At 41.6% G+C, this 20,116-nt stretch overlaps 2 protein-coding genes across 3 annotated transcripts; both read left to right on the top strand.

Annotated features, from left to right (window-relative positions):
• Window positions 1–113: 113 nt before the first annotated feature.
• On the top strand, window positions 114–5,168 carry polg2 (DNA polymerase gamma 2, accessory subunit). The gene is made up of 8 exons (XM_022765025.1): window positions 114–1,005; window positions 1,577–1,682; window positions 2,540–2,645; window positions 3,291–3,476; window positions 4,051–4,188; window positions 4,333–4,413; window positions 4,581–4,681; window positions 4,800–5,168. The coding sequence occupies exons 1-8, from the start codon at window positions 525–527 to the stop codon at window positions 4,963–4,965; spliced, it is 1,365 nt and encodes a 454-aa protein (XP_022620746.1). The 5' UTR covers window positions 114–524; the 3' UTR covers window positions 4,966–5,168.
• A 409-nt stretch (window positions 5,169–5,577) lies between these two features.
• srp68 (signal recognition particle 68) lies at window positions 5,578–16,663 on the top strand. 2 transcript variants are annotated; one of them, XM_022765045.1, is made up of 16 exons: window positions 5,578–5,701; window positions 6,120–6,186; window positions 7,025–7,138; window positions 7,368–7,563; window positions 7,811–7,893; window positions 8,014–8,123; window positions 8,324–8,403; window positions 8,613–8,753; window positions 11,973–12,071; window positions 12,279–12,340; window positions 12,902–13,055; window positions 13,350–13,444; window positions 13,772–13,901; window positions 13,992–14,067; window positions 14,169–14,221; window positions 14,341–16,663. In XM_022765045.1, exons 1-16 carry the CDS (start codon window positions 5,614–5,616, stop codon window positions 14,566–14,568), a joined length of 1,776 nt encoding a protein of 591 aa, XP_022620766.1. In that variant the 5' UTR covers window positions 5,578–5,613; the 3' UTR covers window positions 14,569–16,663. The 2 variants fall into 2 exon arrangements, with proteins under 2 accessions (XP_022620766.1, XP_022620765.1); XM_022765044.1 differs by having other exon boundaries at window positions 12,276–12,340; window positions 14,341–16,662.
• The last annotated feature ends 3,453 nt before the right edge of the window (window positions 16,664–20,116 follow it).

Genomic DNA, 20,116 nt, shown 5'->3' with positions numbered 1-20,116 from the left:
TGTTTGTTTGTTTTTTTAAAGCCTGACATAAACAATTGATATGGAAAGCCCCAGCTGACATGCGTTGTAACCCGGAACTACAAATATAACTTCCGGATGATATATCACATGTATCTCCTGTGAACCTGTGAAATCCAAAGTTTGCCCGTGGTTATCGTTCAGCAGTAACCAGGCAACTATCAAGCCAATGCGGACTCTGAAGACACTGACGGGCTCTAACATTAGCGGCTTATATGTTTGTACATGCTGTTAGCGTTCAACAGACTGAGGAGTACACAGAGACTCATTTCTCGCTGAGCGTTTATTTCGAGGATAAACAGAAACAGTTTACTCTGAACAGTTTTTAAGAAAGTTTATATGCCATACTAACGCCTTGCTAATAATTTGTTTTAAGTTAAAATGTTTAACCTGGAGCATTTAAAGTGAATTTGGACGGTGAGGAGCGGCCAGATTTTTACTCATGGGGTTGCATCGTTTGAATAGACAATCTTTGGACAAATATTAATTCTCTCAAGCTTCTCATCATGTTAAATCACTGTGTCAGACGCGCTTTCACATTAAAAACCTCGCAGAGCAGAACAGCAGCGAACCTGCGGCTCAACAGAGGACGCTGCAGTGCATCATGGAGTGAGGATTTGGATGAGGTCAGGACTCTGCTGCAGCTCTGCCTGGACAGACACTACATCTCACGGGGTCAGGCTAACGCCGAGCTGTTTCGGCGTGGGATGAGCTGCAGCTATGGACCTCTGGGCATGGAGCTGAGGAGAAACCTGCTGGAGCAGTGGTGGCTCTCTGTGACCAGGTCCACAGCTCAGGTGTTTGGGATCAACACCCTGAGCAGCAGCAAGGACAGAGAAACAGACGGAGTAGGACAACTGAGGATGGTTGAGTCTGAAAACTTAAAACAAATACTTGAGCAACAAGAGCTGAGCAAGGACCAGATCATCCAGGAGGTGCAAATGCTGCTTCAGAGGTCGCCATCTGTGAGAACAAACTTACTTCAAGGTAAATGCTGCATACCAGAAAGTTTTCAATTAGTATGAATTGACAAGTAAGAGTTGGATGAGTATATACTGGATAATGATTATGATAGCATGTAGTTTCAAGGGCTGTGTAGCAAGATGGACCATCCTTGTCTTGGCAAACCATGGCTTCAAGCTCAGCAGAATCCTGGTGCAGAGACTGACGGTTTTAAGGAACTTCCTGGGGTGAGCCAGTCACAGTTCAAGCTCCTCCAAACAAGCAATATGTTTAGGTCCAGGACTTTATCAGTGGGAATTTGTGCTCTGCCTCAGAGGAAGTTTCACATGAAAGCTTCAACTTAGGGCAAAGAAATCCTCCCCATCAGGTGGCTGAGAGTAATAAATATTGTATTGGATCAGATGATATGATGAGAACCAAGTATTGCACTAGTGAAAAGAGTAGCACATGGGAACATAATGACATCCTCAACTTGTAACAAAAAAAAAAAAAAGAAGAAAAACAACATTTTCCATTCCAGCCTTATTCTTTGTTGAAATGCAAAATTTGGATTAACTGAATAAAAAACATGAATTAAGTCTGCGTCTGCTCTCAGGTGCCTTGGAGCAGTTTGTCCCCTCGTTGGAGCTGGTGAACACGAAGCTGCCTTTTGGCCTGGCTGAGACTGGTCTGTGTTTTCCGTCCTCTGACGGTTCTGGTTGGTGAGGCTTCATCTGCTGTGTATCGTCTGTTTGTCTCTCTGTGGGTGTAGAGACATCCATCCATCCATTTTCTACCGCTTATCCTCTAGTAGGGTCGCGGGGGGCTGGAGCCTATCCCAGCATCCTTTCGGGCGAGAGGCGGGGTACACCCTGGACAGGTCGCCAGTCCATCGCAGGGCACACAGAGACAAACAACCATTCACTCTCACATTCATACCTATGGTCAATTTGGAGTAACCAATCAGCCTAGTCCCCATTTGCATGTCTTTGGACTGTGGGAGGAAGCCGGAGTGGTGTAGAGACATGCTTGTGAAAAATTATGTATGATTGGCACTGTAATTTTGGGATAAGGAGGATTTTGCTCCTTGATGAGTTCATGTTAACACCACCTCTATGATGTATGTAGGCAAGTACTCTTCATTAGTAAAACCTCAATATGTTTAATAAATCTTTATTTAACACCCCAGCTGTATGTGGAACTTAAGCTGACTGCTCGTACTATAAAAAGTTACATGACTATTAACATGTGATGTGTGCATCAATAGATTATTCGTTGTCTTTTTGGTCAGTATGGTTATTTTCAAATCCGTGCCCTGTTTGTATTTGGGCTGCAGCTCAAACACGTCCCAGTGATCAGATCAGTTTTGATGGTTATGATGTCAATAATCTTTTGCATTTACTGTATGTTGTAGCACACTGTTCATTATTTAACCACTAGAGGGCAAACTGACTCTGTTTTTCTGAGGTAATACACAGTTGTGTTTTTTAAAAATATGTTATATTTTTAAGAGAAAAATACTATTTGAAAAGCTACAAATGTGTAGTACTAATATAAGTATTAATTATTTTTCTGCCAGCCCTGCTGAGGTCACTCAGACGTCTGTGGTGTGGTTCTGCTCTCCTCGCACCTCCTCGCAGTGGCTGGATCACTGGACACGACAGAGGCTAAAGTGGTGGAGGAAAGTGAGTATTTAAAGCAGTGTCTCCCAAAATTATTAGGAGTTTGTATCTGGGCTAACACCTCAATAAGGACTTTCCTTTTATACCTATGTAGGTACTTTAATGGCTGAACTGGCACAGGTGACGAGGCGTGGTGAGCAGCCTCTTGACAAAGAGCAACTCTGACATTCAGATCCTCTTTGTGAAATTCAGAGACCAGATTGGTTTTAACTTTATGTTTTAAATGAACAACAGAAGAAAGATTTCTATTGCCCCGAAGGGAGATCAAACCATTGATTTTCTTTTTTTCTCTTCTGCAAAGGTTTTGCTAAAAGATGTTAATCAAAACCAGAACTGTAGTTCTTACTGTGATTGCAAGGTAGTTATGTTGTGCTGAACCAGCTGGAGTGCAAAAAGGGTTGTGGACCTGATTTATTTTGCTTTTCACATTAAATAAGACAAGTTGACTGTTATGTGCCCTAGTTCCTGAGGGTCGAGGTCAGTGATTGACATTTAAAGGGGTCTAAATATTCCATGCTCTGTATTTTTCAAACATCCACATTAGGTCAAGAAGTGCGTCTTTAAGACTACATCAGGATAAGTTACAAAATCATGTCAACTCACGCCTTCCCTTTGTTCCTTCTTTTCTTTCAATCCGTCCATTACCAGTTTGCCCTGTCTCCGTCCGACTTCAGCAGCTGTGACATCCCGGAGGAGGAACTTGTGGTGGCGGCGTCTCGTGGTGTGAGGATCACCTACAACTTCCCGTGGGGACAGGAGCCTCTGGAGACCCTGTGTAGCCGAGGAGATGCTGAACTGCTGCAGACACACAAAGGAGCACGATCCAAACTACAGGTCAGTCTGCTTCTTCTTCTTTAGTGTCTTAATGTGAACACCGCAGCTTTTTTGTATGAGTACTGTTTGTTATGTCTGAATTCAGTTGCGTCATTGTAACTCCAAGTAACACTATTTACTGATTATTAGGATCTAATAATCAATACTCCCACATGGAAAGCAGAACAGTATTGTGCCTTGTTTTGAGCCACGCTTAATACACATTTTTCACAGCATTTTGACAAGTCAAAGCTGCACAGGTGTCATTAATGACATTAATAATGACTGCATTGTATTTAACTTGCCAGTTCTAGGGTCCTGGTCACTGCTGTCACTTATTGGCTAATCATTGATATTGTTAGTTCTCCCTGGCTATTTATTGCATATATTTCTTGCAAATATCTGCAGTGAAAAAATCCTTTAGCCCTATAGTAATTCCAGTTGATTCAATCATATTAAGTTTGTTTTATGTTGAGACTCCTATTGGTCATCTTTCAGGTCACAGTTAGGACTCTTGTTGATTAAACACAATCAGCTAGTCACTGTTGTTGTTGCATTTCTTCAGTGCAATCACATGCAGTGTTAATTGTTTCAGTGTCGAAATGGGCGCAAGACAGTTCCTCACGTTGTCTCTGTAACTGGGAACATGGACCGTGGTTTGATGGCCTTCTTGTCCAACTCACTGCAGCTGCTGAAGAGAGAAGACGGCAAGCAGAGGCTGCAGCAGAGAAAGGTAATGATGCTTTACAGCTGAGCTACATTTAAAAAGAAAAAATCAGGAAGTTGATTTGTTTTTTTCCTTCTTTATAATGTTATAATTACTTTCTCTCTTGTGATGTGATTCTGTCACTGAGTTTTGGTTCTCTTTTAATTTCAGGTGCTGAAGTTGCATCCAGTGTTGGCTCCAGTCAAAGTGGCTTTAGACCTTGGCAGGGGAGCCACTATGGAGCTGAGACAGGTAAAAAAAACAAACATTTATTAACAGTAGACAGGAATGATAAATTGCTTTTTTAGTGCTGGGTAAAAAGGATCTTTCAAGTTATAGAATCAGCACAAGTGTTTGAACGTGTTCATTGTGTGCCTGTCAAATCAAACAGAACTGATGAACATCCAACTATTTTATAGGTTTGTGAGGGCCTTCTTCAAGAGTTTATGGAGGCTAAGATCTCTGCATGGCCTGGGTATCTTGAAACTATGCCAACATCAATGGAGCAGCTGAATGCCAAGTAAAGTGTTATTAAGTACTGTAATGGATGCAGAATTGCTCATTAAGAGCAAATAAGAGATGTTTCTCTTGCTGTGGACTGATGTTTGTATGTGTGTCTCTGTGCCGTTGCATTGTAGGTACGATGAGATGGGAGTGCTTTTCACTGTGGTGATCAGTGAGAACACCTTGGAGAGCGGCCTCCTTCAGGTCCGCAGTAGAGACACCACCATCAAAGAAACTATGCACATCTCTGAGATTAAGAACTTTGTCTCCAGATACATTTCTGCTGCCGAAAAAATCTGAATGGACTTTTTGTTGGAGCAACTATAATGTGTCTGATTATTGTGCTGCCTTGGTTTTGCATCTTGTCTACACACAAAGCGATTGCACATTGGCAGCCTCCTTTCAGTACACTTAAGGCAAAGAGGTGGATAATTTGTGTTTTAACTATGTGATCAGACAGTGGTGCTCATATTGGAGGATTGCTATATTTGTTTGTATTTGTATTTCTGTCTTACTTTCTATTAAAATATAAACACTTTTTCTTTTGATATTGGATTTTTGTTTGCGATAATTTGATGGGCTTTGCATTTGGAGGAAATCTGGTAAAATATCGATTTTTAATTATGTTATGTACAGTCTTAAGCCTTGATTTGCTCCTGTACTTTATGTAACTGTAAAGGATGACATGTTTCCTATGAGGGCTTTCACTGTTCTGTCGTGGGGGTTATTGTATTCCAGTTTTAATGATTGCAAAGACAGCCCTTAAAGTGCATCCCTCAATTAGAAAACTCGTATCACATTTCCTTTGAGCACAGCCTTTACAGTTAAGTGGCCGAGAAAACCCATCAGCTAAATCTCGCGAGGGTTGGATGTATCTCTGCCCGTCCCTGACTCTACTTCTGACTGGGCATGTGTATGTGTGTGCCGCTTAGCTGTTAGCATCTAGAGATGGCCGCAGACAAGCAAAACGAAGCTAAAGTTTCCCCCATGGACGAAAACAAAGAAAATTTATCGGACGGAGGACTTGGACTGGAAAGTATCCTTCTCAGCACCAGATGTGTAGCGACGTTTTTATTGAGTTAATTTGCCCCGGCGAATCTGTGTCAGGTTCCGAAGCTAACGTTAGCTTCTTAGCTAGCTCGTTCAGAGGGTAACGTTATTAGGCGACGTGTCACACTGAAGCAGGCTATGTGTGGCATACAGGAAAAGCAGATTTAAATGACTTGTCATGTAAAGTTTTGTCAACTCCTAGGATAACTAGTAAACTATGAATGCTAGTTTGTGTGAGATGCTGTAAACATGTCAATCTGTTCGCTTTAAACTGTTGTAACCTCGTGAGTTTTAGTAGCAGCGCTAGAGCCATACAGTCTGGATCTGTACATCCAATGCTAACATGACTGACATACTCAGTACTAATGATGGGAATGAGGTTGCCCCTTAACCCTGAATTTCAGTCTTGCAAATCATCAAGGAGTCCCAGCAGCAGCATGGCCTCAGGCACGGAGACTACCAGAGATACAGGTGAGCTGAATGCAGTCAGACATGACCCTTAAAACTGCACCAAATGCACAAAATCTGTGGAGATGTCTGTATTGAACTGTCCAGTTTTGTGTAGTTGTTCACATAGAGGGGCCCAGTTCTATCTTCATCAGAGCACATTAGTAAACCTTATCTGTTAAGGTTCTCCTGTGAATTGACATTGAATGCTCTCCCTGTCATTAGATTTGTTTAATTCTCTTTGTATAACAGTGTTTAGGTTGGTGACCACATTCTTGTTTCACAAATTGAGAGTCAGCTATATACATTGAAACCTCTGCTGCCATATGGTTCATGAGACTGTGATGTGTGCAAATAGTTCATTGATTCTTATGGTTTGTTAAACTCTGATGTACACTGAATGGCCACTTCAGTTCTACTGTTAACAAAGCTTATAATGTTCAATTCTGTCCCCATTTGAAGCCAGAAAAGTAGAGATTATTTTGTATATTGCAGTCCAGTAGGAAATAGCCAGGATGTTAAGTATTATAAAGGTTGAATTTATGGTAAAGCTGTTGTATTGAATAAGATTGTACTGGAGTACCTAATAAAGTGGCCACTTTACTGTGTACTTTACACGCCACCATTGTCACCACATTAGCTGTTTCGAGTTGGCTAAAATAACAAGTTAGAAAAACAATGGCTGTTCTGTAGACAAATTAGGTTATTGATTCTTATTTTAAAGAAAATACTGTCTTATGTCTGTAAAAAATATTGCATTGTGTTACCATAATGGTTTCTTTGTCCATTTTTGAGAAACTGAGATAGAAATGTACAATATTAATTTATTGTAATATTAAGGTCCTTGTCTAACCATTTCCAGGGGCTACTGCTCTCGCAGACTGCGTCGCCTACGCAAGACTCTTGGTTTCAAGATGGGAAACCGACACAAGTTCATTGGGAAGAAAATAACTGTTGAAATGCTTTCTGACAGCAGGTGAGGATGGTTGATAACATGTAAATACATTAGTGTGTTTCTGTGATCAATGGACTTTAATACTGCTTTGTAAAGACTTGAAGAAATGAAAAAATTTGATGGTTTCATTCTCTTAACTTAGTCTCGTAAAAGTGACACCTGCAGAAAATAACGCTCCACTGTAGACAAAAAGTAATGAAAATACTGTATGCTGCCAAAGAACTGATGTAGTTCCCTCTCCTCCCTTCAGGTATCTATTGCTTGTTTTGATGGAGGCAGAGCGTGCGTGGAGCTACGCCATGCAGCTGAAGCAGGAGGCCAATACAGAGCCACGCAAACGCTTCCACCTGCTGGCACGTCTACGAAAGGCTGCCAAGCACAGCGAGAAGCTGGAGAAGCTCTGTGAAAGCCACCGTGTTGATGCCAAGACCAAACTGGAGGCACAGGTACGAGTGTGGATTCAGAGATACTTTGCAGGTGTAAAGAGTATATGGTATACATTTACTATGATACAGCGGTCTCATCTTTGTCTCATCATCCTTTGTAACATTTTTTGATCCTCGCTTGTTAGTATGTATGAAACAAAATGACTAATGTTGATACAAAGATTTAATTATTTAAAGCCATGTTATCAGGAGCGAACTTCTGATTGTTTCAGCAGACACTAATAAGGGCTAATGTATTTGAATTCAGGCCTACACTGCATACCTCAGTGGCATGGTGGAGTTTGAACTGCAGGAGTGGAAGCGTGCCATGGAGGCTTTCAACAAGTGCAAGTAAGTTTTAACATCACTACAGTTTCTAAATACACTGTCAGAATAAGTGGATGTATGTTTATCATCTATGGATTTTTATTACAGTTGGGAAATATAAAACCCAATTTTTTGTCTTGTCAGGACCATCTATGAGAAACTAGCCAGTGCGTTCACAGAGGAACTGGCAGTCCTGTACCGCCAGCGTGTGGACGAGATATCGCCCAACATCCGCTACTGTGCTTACAACATTGGTGAGTAACACACACTTCAATGTACACATACTGGTGGGGGAAAATTCAGTTGATCCTCCTCAACATAATCGACAGCCCCGTTAGACTCATTTAGGCATCCAGATATATTGTCCACAAACAGCACATGTCCAAAAGCTCATATCTCCCTCGCCTCACACATACACTTTGTAACTGGATTTTTTTCCCCCTCCTGTTTGCAGGTGACCAGAATGCCATCAATGACTTGATGCAGATGAGATTGACTGGTGGAGGAGGAGGCATGATGGCTGAGAAACTTGAGGTGAACATACAGAAGTTGGAAATTAGTTCATATGCTTGTATCATCAGTTATCTTTCATATATTGGTGATGCTTAATATCATGTTAGTGGGTGGGACATGCGCACACTCCTCGTGTTAATAAAATTTGAGATCAAATATTCAAGGTGTCTTCGCTCTTGAGGATAAGAAAATCCATGTTTTATAACGCATGTTTTATTTTTTCTCTTCAGGCCCTGATCACTCAGGCAAGAACCAAGCAGGCAGCCACCATGAGTGAGGTGGAGTGGCGAGGTCGGACGGTGCCCGTCAAGATTGACAAGGCCCGCATCTTCCTGTTGGGTCTTGCAGACAATGAGGCCGCCATTGCTCAGGCAAGTAGTTCATGCTCTGTAGATCTTTAATCGACCATCAATCTGAAAGTCTGAACATTTCTCAATATCGTTACATGGCAGTGCTCAGAAAGACACACAAAGTTTGTCCCCAAAGCCTAAATCATGAATTCTGTATCAGCGTGAATACAGGGTCCAAGTGATATTAATTGTGTTATCTGGACAAAATATATAACCATACACAACAATAAGTGTGAGCACTTCTGCCTAAGCAGACACCCAATGTAGCATAAAAGCCAGTTTATGAACATTTCTCTCAGAACTAGTTCTAAAGACGTGCCGTCAGATCTCGGTGTCAGAAAGTTACAGAAATGATCGGCCACTAGTCTGACTCACTTGATGTAGGCTGTTGGTGTTCTCCCCCTTTTCGCTTCCCCTGCGTCTTACCGTTTTCAAGATCCCCTTTCGCTATGGGAAACAACACCAACAACCTTTGATGAAGATTTGGATCATACAATCACACAGTCGACATACAACTTTGCTGCTTTTTGAGGTGTTTTCTTCGTGGTGGAATTAGCCATGTTAATGACAATACTCACCTCCACACGTGCAAATGTTCCCCCAAAACAAGTTCCTCTCCAACACTACTTGTGAAGGACACTGTTGCTGCATCCTGGGCTCCGAGCGCCACCTAAAACAACTGTGATTGGTTTAAAGAAATGCGAACAAGCCAGAGCATTTCTTCCCTACAGCAGAGTGGGTGCAGCCAGACCATTCTCCTGTGCTGACAGCTCTGTGGAGGTCGGTCTGGCTGTACAAGACTAGTCAGATACAGGCCTCCCCTGTTGAAAAGGTGTGTGGGAAGGAGCGTGCCAACGCTATCTGTTCATCTGACATGCAGTACAGAAAGAGAACAAATCCCACTTAAATAGAACCATATAGATGTACTCTATAATCATGTAATGGCAACTTCTATGCTTTGTTTTCAGCTCCAGCTTTCTGGCTGTAATTGTATGTCAATCCCCCCACAGGCTCCCCACTGTGTTTCCTCTCTGTCTCTAAATCTTAAAATAAATCTAATCTTTTTATTCTAGAAAATGATTCATTGTTACCCACTTAGTCACCACATGGTAAAAATGGTCAGTTCATGCTGCATCAGAAGGCAAATCAGTATCACCCCACCACTCAACACCACCATGTCATATCTGCATCCTCACATGCAATAGAGTTCTGACAGTCTATCATTTGTTGTGCCAAATCTGAAAGTTCATCCTTAAACCTAAATATCCCGTTTGACCTGGAAGCCAATACCCTATCTCAAATCTGTTCTGATGTACTTTTCAGACCTTTTTTCCTCAGTTTCTCATACCTACATGTGCAACTACTCCTCCAATAGCCAATTTTCCTTGTAAAGGTCCAGTTCCTTAAACTTTCAGGAGGTGGCACTCTCCTCTTTACTGTCTCATGTGTCACCACAGCTGATTCCTCTTGGTTTTTCTGTGCCTGAAGGCTCGGCACACCCTCTGTACACACCTGCCACACCCACAGTCACTCAGATCTCTGGCATGCAGCCTCTCTCAATGCACGACTGCATTCTGTGCATTTCAGCCCACACATAAATACAGGACTCCACCCAGCAGGTCTCTGTGGACAGATTAGCATTATCATCTCTAAGCACCATTCATTCTCAAATGGACCCTTTTGGGCCGAACTGTAGCGTTACACGTTATTGTTAAGGTAAAAATATCTATGACTGAATGCAAGGGAACTCACTGTGAAGCTGCCAATAATTATCATAGTTGATTGTTTTGTTTTGTTTTTCTAATATTTTAAGACTGGCTGGACTTTAAGACTCTTAGACTTTAAAGTAGAAAGTTTGGGTGCTACTTGTCCTAGATTACTCAGTGGAAATGAGCCAAGTCAAACCAACACTTTAAGCTTCCCCATGTGTTGCACCTGATCCTCAGTTCTTGGCCTCTTTGGACAGGAAACACCGCGTTGGGCCGTACATTAGTCCTAGTTGAAGAGCTCCGACAACAGCTACCGCCTCTCATCAGTTTATCCATTCAGCCCTCCGTCTGAACTACAGAAGATGTTCAACAGGTTGAGCTGGTCGTGCAAGGCATTGCCAGGGTGTTGGCACAAGTGTGTGGTACTACAGTAACATCAGCTTTCTGGGTTGATGAGAGCACTTTTGTAACCAAGCTGTAATCATTTATCACTACGAGGGAGTTTTCTCGTAGCATTCTTCCTCTGTTGCTTCCTAAAGGATTTCTGTCTCTTTAAAGAAGCTGTGCCAATAATGTCATCCAGAGAAGTGTTAACATACTTTTACAAGAGCTTCAAACCAATAATAAAACTGTATCAGCATTTCCTCTGTCATCAATCACTGACATTTTCCCCTTTTACTCTAATCCCACATAACCTGAGAATATCCTAGAGTAACACAGGCCTATTGTATGAGTGTGTTGATGAAAGAAAGGTGAGGTGAAGAACAATCCTGTCATTCATAAAAGATCTGAACCCTGAAACTCCAGAGTGTCTGATTACCGATGGGTTATGTGCAGGAATGTATGGGCAGCCTGCCGGGCCACATACCTGCATCTGTCCCCCAGTTTGCCACAGTCACATTCCTGCTTCACTTTTGCTCTTTGTATCAACTACTACGACTTCTATACACAGGAAATATTTGTGTTTGCATGATTGACCTTTAATTACTGTAAGTGTTGCTTTAACCAGGTGGAAGGTTGTTGTAAACGTGTGCCTGAGTGTCGAGCCGATGTGCCTTCTTTTTGTATTTCTGTCTGATCCTTAATCTGTTTTTCCATCCAGAGTGTGGATGGGCTTAACAATAAATGCATTTTAATGTGAAAGAAGTAATATTCCTTTACTGTGAAACCAGAAGTGTTGACGTGACGTGTGATATTCATGGTTAGCTAACATCACCAAAGAATTGTTCCAGATGCTTTTTTCATCTCGAGGTTGATTTGAAACGTTACATGAAAAAAACGTTTTTACTTCAGTGGTGAACAGCCTAGAAAACAAGGACTGGTGTTTTGTTTTCAAACTTAGTAATATGAATAAAGTCTGTATCAGGAAACCAGTGAAGCCCTCCCATCATCTTTCTGTTGTCTAAGAATGGCATCAAATACCACACAAAAGAGGGATGGTGTATGAACAGAAGTTCACAAATTTTAAATGTTGCAGTTAGAAATGAACTAAATTAAGCTGTAGATCATAATTAGTGTTTCTGTTGTGCAGGCATCTAACGAGGAGACCAAAGAGCATCTGTATGAGACCCTGCTGGCCGAGTGCAGAGACACCATCCAGGCTGTGAGAGAGGAACTCAAGAGTGAGGCGGTAAGATGCACCAGGCTAAAATGTTGACATTTTTAGGTGAAGGGGGTGGATGTGAAGTCGTTTGATTTTAATGACCGAGGGGTCTGCTGACAGGTCAGACTTGCCAATTTGATTTACAGCTTAACAGCTAAGATATGTGATATATGAACAGGAATGTGAAAAAGGGTTATTTAAAAAAAAAAAAAATGTTGCTTGTCCTTTCAGAAGCAGCGAGAAAGGAGCACCGATGCCGACAGTGGCAAGGTGTCCAACCTGCAGTTCCTGCACAGGTAAAAGATACAGTTGTACTTGAAACATAGACTTCAGTCGAGACTTGTATCTGTGCTTGTAAATGTCAGGATCCAACTTATTTTTGTCTATCGAGGTAGTCACTGTCAGAATAAGCAATCATCCTCAAGGGTTTCCACTACCAATTTATCATAATTAATTCATCTAATAATTTTCTATATGAATTATTTTGTCTTTGAAATATCAGAAACTAGTGACAAATGCTCATAACTCTCCAGAACCTGAGGTGGCCGTCTCAGGTTCCTTGTTTATCCCACCAACAGTCCAAAACCCAGAGACACTGAGTTTACTTTCATGTATGACAAAGAAAAGCAGCACATTTGTACACGTCACATTTCTGAAGCTGAAATCGGAGAATGTTTGGCATTTTTGCTTAAACATTACTGAAATTGAAAAAAATAAAGAAAGATAATTTAGCAAGTGATAATGTGACGTGTATCCAGGCCTAGGACTAAATAAGTCTCCCTGTCCTCTGCCATTTCTTACTGAGATTTATCTCTTGGATAAGTGAAAAATGATTGTGCTGCTGTCTCCTCTCCCAGTTACCTGACCTACATCAAGCTGTGTACTCTGGTGAAGAGGAATGAGAGCATGGCCCATACTCTTCAGGATAAACTGAAGGAGCCTGAGACCGACGAGAGCAAGAGGGGTCCCCGTCCACAGGACCTCATCCGCCTCTATGACATCATCCTGCAGGTAAATGACTGTCTGCATGTAAGGTAGTTGTTTTAAAAGACCACCGCCTTATTTTCTCACAAATAATTACAGCATATATTTTTTAGTGTTTCAGTTAGTCTAATTAATCAGTCACACACAGGTATCTCTCAGGTGTGGGGAGCTGATTGTGTTGTCAGCAGTGACGGGATGTGTATTTCACCCCGTTTGACAGTCACTGTCACTTTCTTCTCACCTTATTTTTCTCCCCATGTCCACATGTCTCTGTCCCTCCCACCACTTCCTTAACCCTGCTCTGTCCGTCCTTCTCTCCAGAGTCTGGCGGAGCTCTCCACCCTGCAGGGTCTGGAGGATGACCACACCTTCCAGAAGGAGGTGTCCCTCAAGACGCTGGTCTACAAGGCTTATAGGTCAGACATTTTCGGATTTGAAATGCTTCAGCTGCATCTCGAGTGTTTGTTAAGGAGTTAAAATTCAGTGCTGCCAAATATTAATCAATGCATTTGTCCATCAGTTGCTGTCTTCTTGTTGTCATGGCTTATTTCTTCAATAGAGGCCACACACAACCGCTTTTTTTTTTTTTTATAACATAACTACACACAGTTTTGTCTGTGACCTGTTTTCTCATGTCTTATTTCTGATCATAAAATCCTCTGTTTGATACATAACTTTTCAGTACATAAAAAGTTACACTCCTGTTGTTAATGTTGTGTTTCTCTCCTCATTTCCCCTTGCAGGTGCTTCTTCATTGCCCAGTCCTACGTGCTGGTGAAGAAGTGGAGTGAGGCCCTGGTGCTGTATGAGAGGGTGCTGAAATATGCCAAGGAGGTCCAGTCCAAGGCCAAGAGCCTCAACAACAGTCTTAAGGTTGTTTATACATAAGGACACTCAAACACACAGTAGCACTGTCAACCTCACAATAGAATGATAAATAATATCCATCATGAATTTGTGTAGGATCTCCCTGATGTTCAGGAGCTCATTGCCAAGGTCAACGCTGAAAAATACTCACTTCAAGCTGCTGCCATTTTAGGTGAGGGAACATTTTGAACTGTCGGCTGTCAGCTCATTTATTTTTATGAAAACCCATTGAGCCTGATTCTTTTCTGTCCTGACGAACTGTTTGTGTTTCAGACACTGATGAGACCGCTGAAGTTCCCTCTCAGCAGCAGGTGAAAGACAACACGGTAAGATGAGAAAAAAGAAGAGACACTCTGCACCAATATGATAAATTTTGTCCCAACTAGAGTAAGTTAGAAGTAGGTTGATGTGTTGATGGTCACTTTCTCACTCCTCCTCCATGCAGCCCCTCTGCAACCGCCTGGAGACCTTCCGCCTCGACCCAGCCCTCGTAGGAAAGCAGCCCAATCTGGTCCAGTTCCCCCCTGACTTCCAGCCAATCCCCTGCAAGCCCCTGTTCTTTGACCTTGCTCTCAACCATGTGGCCTTCCCACCGCTGGATGACAAGGTGGAGCAGAAGGGCAAGGGCGGTCTGACCGGCTACATCAAGGGCATCTTTGGCTTTGGCAGCTAAATCAAACCCCAGGCTTTTGCCTCCACATGAGAGCCACCAGGCCCAGAGTTAACCACAAACAACCAGACTTGGGTCAGTTGTTATAATAATAATTTCACTTGTTTTTAATTTGATTTGTGGTGCCTAAGTGCAAGACGAGTGGAGTTTGCAGTTCTGAAGAAGGCAGTAGAGTGGGTCTAATCTTCAAAGAAAGATTATAGAAAAAGAAAAGTAATCACATCAATTTCCAATAGCAATATGACCCAAGTCCACCTGCCACCTTTAGTAATAACACGAGGCTGCGTGGGTTCCTAGCAGACCTTAATTTGAGCTATGGAGGTGCCTGTGACTTTAAAGTTTTACAGGTTACCATGCCATGGTTCTTGATGCCTACAGCCAAGTTGTTAATCTCACAATCTTGTCAGAGTAAACCAAGCCACTTTGGCATCACTGGTAACTTTTTTCTTTTTTTCAGTGTTACATAAGCGCCTTCATTTAATTGTCTCAAATTCTTTCCTTTTGTGTGTGTTTCAGCCCTGTCTCTTAAACCTAAAACGTACAAAGTGCAGTCTTATCTCAGAACCTGTTGTGCTCATTAAGAACCAGAAATAACCCTGTGACCTGTAGCTCGACAAACTGAAGCTGATGCAATTATCAAGCGTCTTCAGCTGCGTCCCATTTCTTCCCTCTTCACTTTCACAGTGATCTCTCCTCCTTTTGATTCCACATTATTATGTGAATTAAAACCTCTCTACATACACTGACAAGTCAGCCCACCCCGTCTTCCTCCACATAGATTTTTGTTTACCACAGCAGCTACAACACCTTGCAGCTGGCTCTTGAAAAAGCATAGGAAACACTACAGGCCAGTAATGCAACATTAATCTGGATGTGATAAGCTGCTAAAAGCACAAGAAGGATATCTAGACGCTTTTTGTTCGTCTTTTGTAATTGGCTCCTGATGGGTACAAGTCATGTGCGCAGTTGTTACCTCTTCACACAGAGGAAAACTGAATTATGAGAGTTGTGGGAAGAACTGGGATAAAGCTTGAAAGTTTTAAATGCAACAGGATGATGGAAGACACAGCCTTGAATCAAAGTGTGAAATGTTGTTTTCAAAAAAAGAAAAAAAAAGAAAGCTGAATGGATCATTGTTTTAATTTCTTAATATCAACTGGTCATACTGTTAATGTTGTACTGTGTGATGTTTGGGACTGAACTTACCATAATGTCAGACAAGAGTCCGACTGCTCCAACTCGTCTAGATGGAAATGCAGAACTCACATTTTATCACCACTCTCATATTTTCAAGGCACATGCTTTCCCTACAAAAGGGCCTGCTGGCTGGTGACCATGTCGTACCCTCCCCGAAGTAGGAAATAGCAAGTGCAGCTCCTCAGACTGTAATTAATTCCAGCATTGTTTTTATTTTGACATTTGTATTTACATTTTAGCAAACTTGCCGTCATAGGACAGCAGTAGACATTCAGGACTTGAGGGAGTTTTTAGCAGCCTTTTCATTCATCACACCACCACGCCTCTTTGTCCATCATCAGTAGGACTAAACTGTTTTCATCACCAGTTACATGTATGTCTATACTGTAGCGCTAGAAAAATGTGATGTCATCGGTTGTTTGCCAGTCATAATGTAGAGTCATGTCTTCTTGCTACACCAAAGCCACTCATTTCCTCTGATCCGTACGGGACCTGTTTCACCTGTGATAACTGGTGAAACTCTAGCTAGAGGACTGTTTGTGTCACTCACTCATGTAACACACATGTAACTGTTTTGCTGACTTATTTTTATCAAAGTTTTGTTTTTCTTTTTTTCTCCCCTTTAGTGTTTTATGTTAATGAAATAAGATGGAGGTGCTGGAATAGTTCCAGCACTGTACCTCGGGCAGCCTGGAACACAATTAGTCATGATCAATAATTGAAACTATGAGGAATGTATGATTTGATTTAGTCTCCAGGCCTATAATTAAAATATATTTGCACCAAACACGGTTTTTCTTCATGTTTTTCATTCCAGTCTTGTATGGAAAAATCAGTGGCATTAATTTTTAACTGTGGTTCTTTGTCATTCAGAGACGACCATGATAGTGAAAAATAAACGTTTATATTGTGGGATCAACTTTGAATTAATCTAGAATCACCATCAAAACCAAAAAGGTAAATTTTTTAAGAACATAAAAACTTGTGTGGCTGTTGCACCTCTGTCTTGGGTGTGGGTGTGTCACTAGGAGTGTGTAGCATGCCTCAGCAGGGTGTGAATGTGTTTATTTTGCAAATATGCATTTTCAGAAGTGAATAATTACGTAGGTGTTTGTTACTCAAACACAACCTGACGTATAACTTACTTTTTCTGCCTTTTAAGAAAAGATTCACAAGTATATTGAATTAAATTAATTACAACCCCACCCCCCACCCACACACAGCATCTCTACCTGATTCCTTATCAACTGCCTGTCATCACTGTCCTCCACACACATACCTTTGTCACTCCAGAAATGTGCTCTGCCTGGATGGACTGAGCGTATCTGTGTCTTGATGAGGTGGAGATGAATGTTTATCTGCAGGAAGAAACCAGAGACAAAATGCACTACTACAGGCTGTTCAGTGTATTCATATTTCTATTAATCAATTAAAATGGTGGAAGTAAATCAATAGCAACAGGAAGACATATTTATTTGTTGACACTCACTCAGATATCCATGTTAGATCGTACGGTACAAGGGAGAAGCGAAAAGGTCTGTGGTACAGTCCAAGCATCAAAGCTTAGTAAGACCTCAGATTTACTTTGTGAACAGGACAACCGTGCCATGTTTACCTGCTGTGTGTAGTTTAATGAAAAACACTGACACACCCTCACTGTGTTTCAACCTTTGTTGTTTCCTTTTTGCTCATCTGTTTGGCATTCGGTGGCACGCAAATAGTTTCTTGCCATTTGTATGTTTCGCTGAAAACCATGACAATTGACTTGAGGATGTGTCTGACGACCCCCACAGAGCCACTAGCATGGCTGGAGACTCATATTTAAGCTTTCACCCTCACTGAGAAAACGTGTCTGAATCAGCAGTCTTTTCTGCTGCGTGTTCAGTGCCTTGTTCAGTAGCGTAACAAACATAAATGAAGTATTTGAAAGTATGTTTCATTCTCTCTTTTTGCCCTGAAGCCTGGACATGTGACCCTGCTGCTACAGAAGGGCAAGGCCCCACAAAAGTAAGCATATCACACTGTGGTCATTCATTTAGTGCCCCAAAACTAAACCATTTTAATATTGACATTTAATCTTTACTCCTCACCTCGAAATTGTAGCTGGCAAGACACCATAAAGTACATTTAGTAGCTATTCTGGAGCTTTCAACCATCTCAACAGATGGAGTTTGCCAAGTTGTCAGGTAATTGTAAATATTCAGATTATACATTTTTCTGAGCACATCCCACTTAACTTCCATGTTGCATCTGAGATGACACTGAACTTTCATGTTTGACTTTGGGAACAGCAGTTCATGAAATGATCTCATGTGGTCCATTTAGTTTACTGGAGCTTTCGACACATGACGATTTATACGCATTTCATCTAAAAAAAAAAGAAAGAAAGAAGCTTTTATCTCAACTTCTTAGCCAACATGGACTGAAAGACCTTAAAGTGCATCCACAAGTCCATGACAAGTGGGTACAGTATATCTGCTGCATCTGCATTTTGTGTAATGTGATCGAAAGCTCCAGGACAGGCTGCTGAATGGACCTTGTGGTTGTTTCTGATGTCATTAAATCATGATACAGGAAAATTTGTTCTACACATCATTATGATGCTATGGTGATTTAATTGTGAGCTGAAAAATACAACCACAATGTAACGCTCAGTAAAATAAAGAGTTTCTGTTTTCCAGACAGTTGGACGCACCCAGAGAGAGAAATTATATGACTGGACACTTCAAAAATGTGAGCTCTCTGTGCTGTTGCACTGCAAAGAAAGTCGCCCAGCTGCATTCCTCGCCATGATTCCCTATTGTTGATATGCTGCAGAGAGACGCCCTGATCCTGAATGACTCGCAGGTCTGTAGATGCTCCACACGGCACGCCGTCTTTAATCATTAGCAGAACGACATGTGCCTCTATATGAAGGCGTTAGGTAACAGACTTCTTTTCTGTCCCCGAGGTCGTCGGACACTTTTCCACTGTTGACTGTACACACACTGGGTGTCTGTGTTTGTAGCATCAAGATTATCTGAGCCTTGGCTGAGGGTTAACACAGTGTAGTATCAGGGTGAAGAGAGGGGTGAACAGGGCCGATATTGATACCTAGTCTTACATTTAGATTTAGATTCGTGACATTTAAAGTCATGAATAATAACGATAAGAAGAAGTCAGAGAGAGAGAGAGAGGAGATCAAGACAAAGAGAGAAAAGGAGCAAAATAAAACAGAGCTCACTTAGAGTTACAAAGATAAAAGTACAGAAAGTACAAGTACAATCATTTGTCATGTGTGACAGCTGAGAGAAAACATGACAAATTCAGTAGTTGATTGATGCCAGAAGGCCAACATCATGTCAGAAACAAAAAAGAAGAGCACAAACCTCTCTGAATGTTACAAGGATAAAAGCACAAACAGTACAAATACGAACATTTGTCAAGTGTTTACACAACAATTACACAACAAATAAAGTTCTTGGTTGAGGTCAAAGGGCTCCACAGTGTTCAGAGTGGGAAATTCAATGTGCCTCTCTATGGAGCCGTGATGTCACCACCTCTGGGTGAGGGTGACATTTTTCCTATTCCCCGTGCAGCGCTTTAATGATGCTGCAGAGCCGTGGTGTCAGCCAATAGCATAATCCATGTTTTGTGTACGTATTACAGTCTTATGTTCAGGTATCCAAATTTGTAAAGCCCTTTTTGTTTAGTATGACATAAACCAGACCACAGGGACATTTCAACACGTAGACATCATGTGTGCTGCTGCAGTTTTTCAGCACGTGGATGTATAAAGTATTTGTCGTCTGACGAATTAGAACATTTTGCACAGCAGACAAAAAACCTGTAGGCTGAACAGCAGGCAGCCAGGAGACGGTCTGCTGTGGTTTTCTAGTGTCAGAATGAACCAGTCTGTCTCTCAGATTGCAGCAACATTTAGACGTGACCAGGGGACACACAGAGCTGATATTATTTAGAGATAGGTCACTTTAGAGAGCATTCCAGTGTTTAAGGATAATATTTTTGACCCTACCTGCTAGACGAGAGGACATGTGAGGAAGTAGTGGTACATTTAGTTTTCTTGATTGGTAGGGATTCCCTCTGTGTATGTAGGGCCCTTTGATAGGCTGACGAGATAAGTTAATACATTTCAACAGCTTTAGACTGGAAATCTGCAACAGTACTGCATATATATATATATATAGATATATATATATATACTTATAAGCCAGATGTGGAATCACTCATTGCTTTTTGAATTTTCTCAGTTGTGTTCAGTGGTGTTTTGTTCACTGGTGAATGCCACTTGTACAAATTTAAAAAATGTTTTGTTTCCCTTCTCCCTGCAGGAATTCAGTGTCACTCCAGCCCC

This window comes from Seriola dumerili, unplaced genomic scaffold, assembly GCF_002260705.1.
Source record: "Seriola dumerili isolate Sdu_G_001 unplaced genomic scaffold, Sdu_1.0 BDQW01000621.1, whole genome shotgun sequence".
In the NCBI taxonomy this organism is placed as follows: Eukaryota; Metazoa; Chordata; class Actinopteri; order Carangiformes; family Carangidae; genus Seriola; species Seriola dumerili.
The sequence above is the reverse complement of the archived record's forward strand: the minus strand, read 5'-3'. Positions and strand labels throughout refer to the sequence as shown.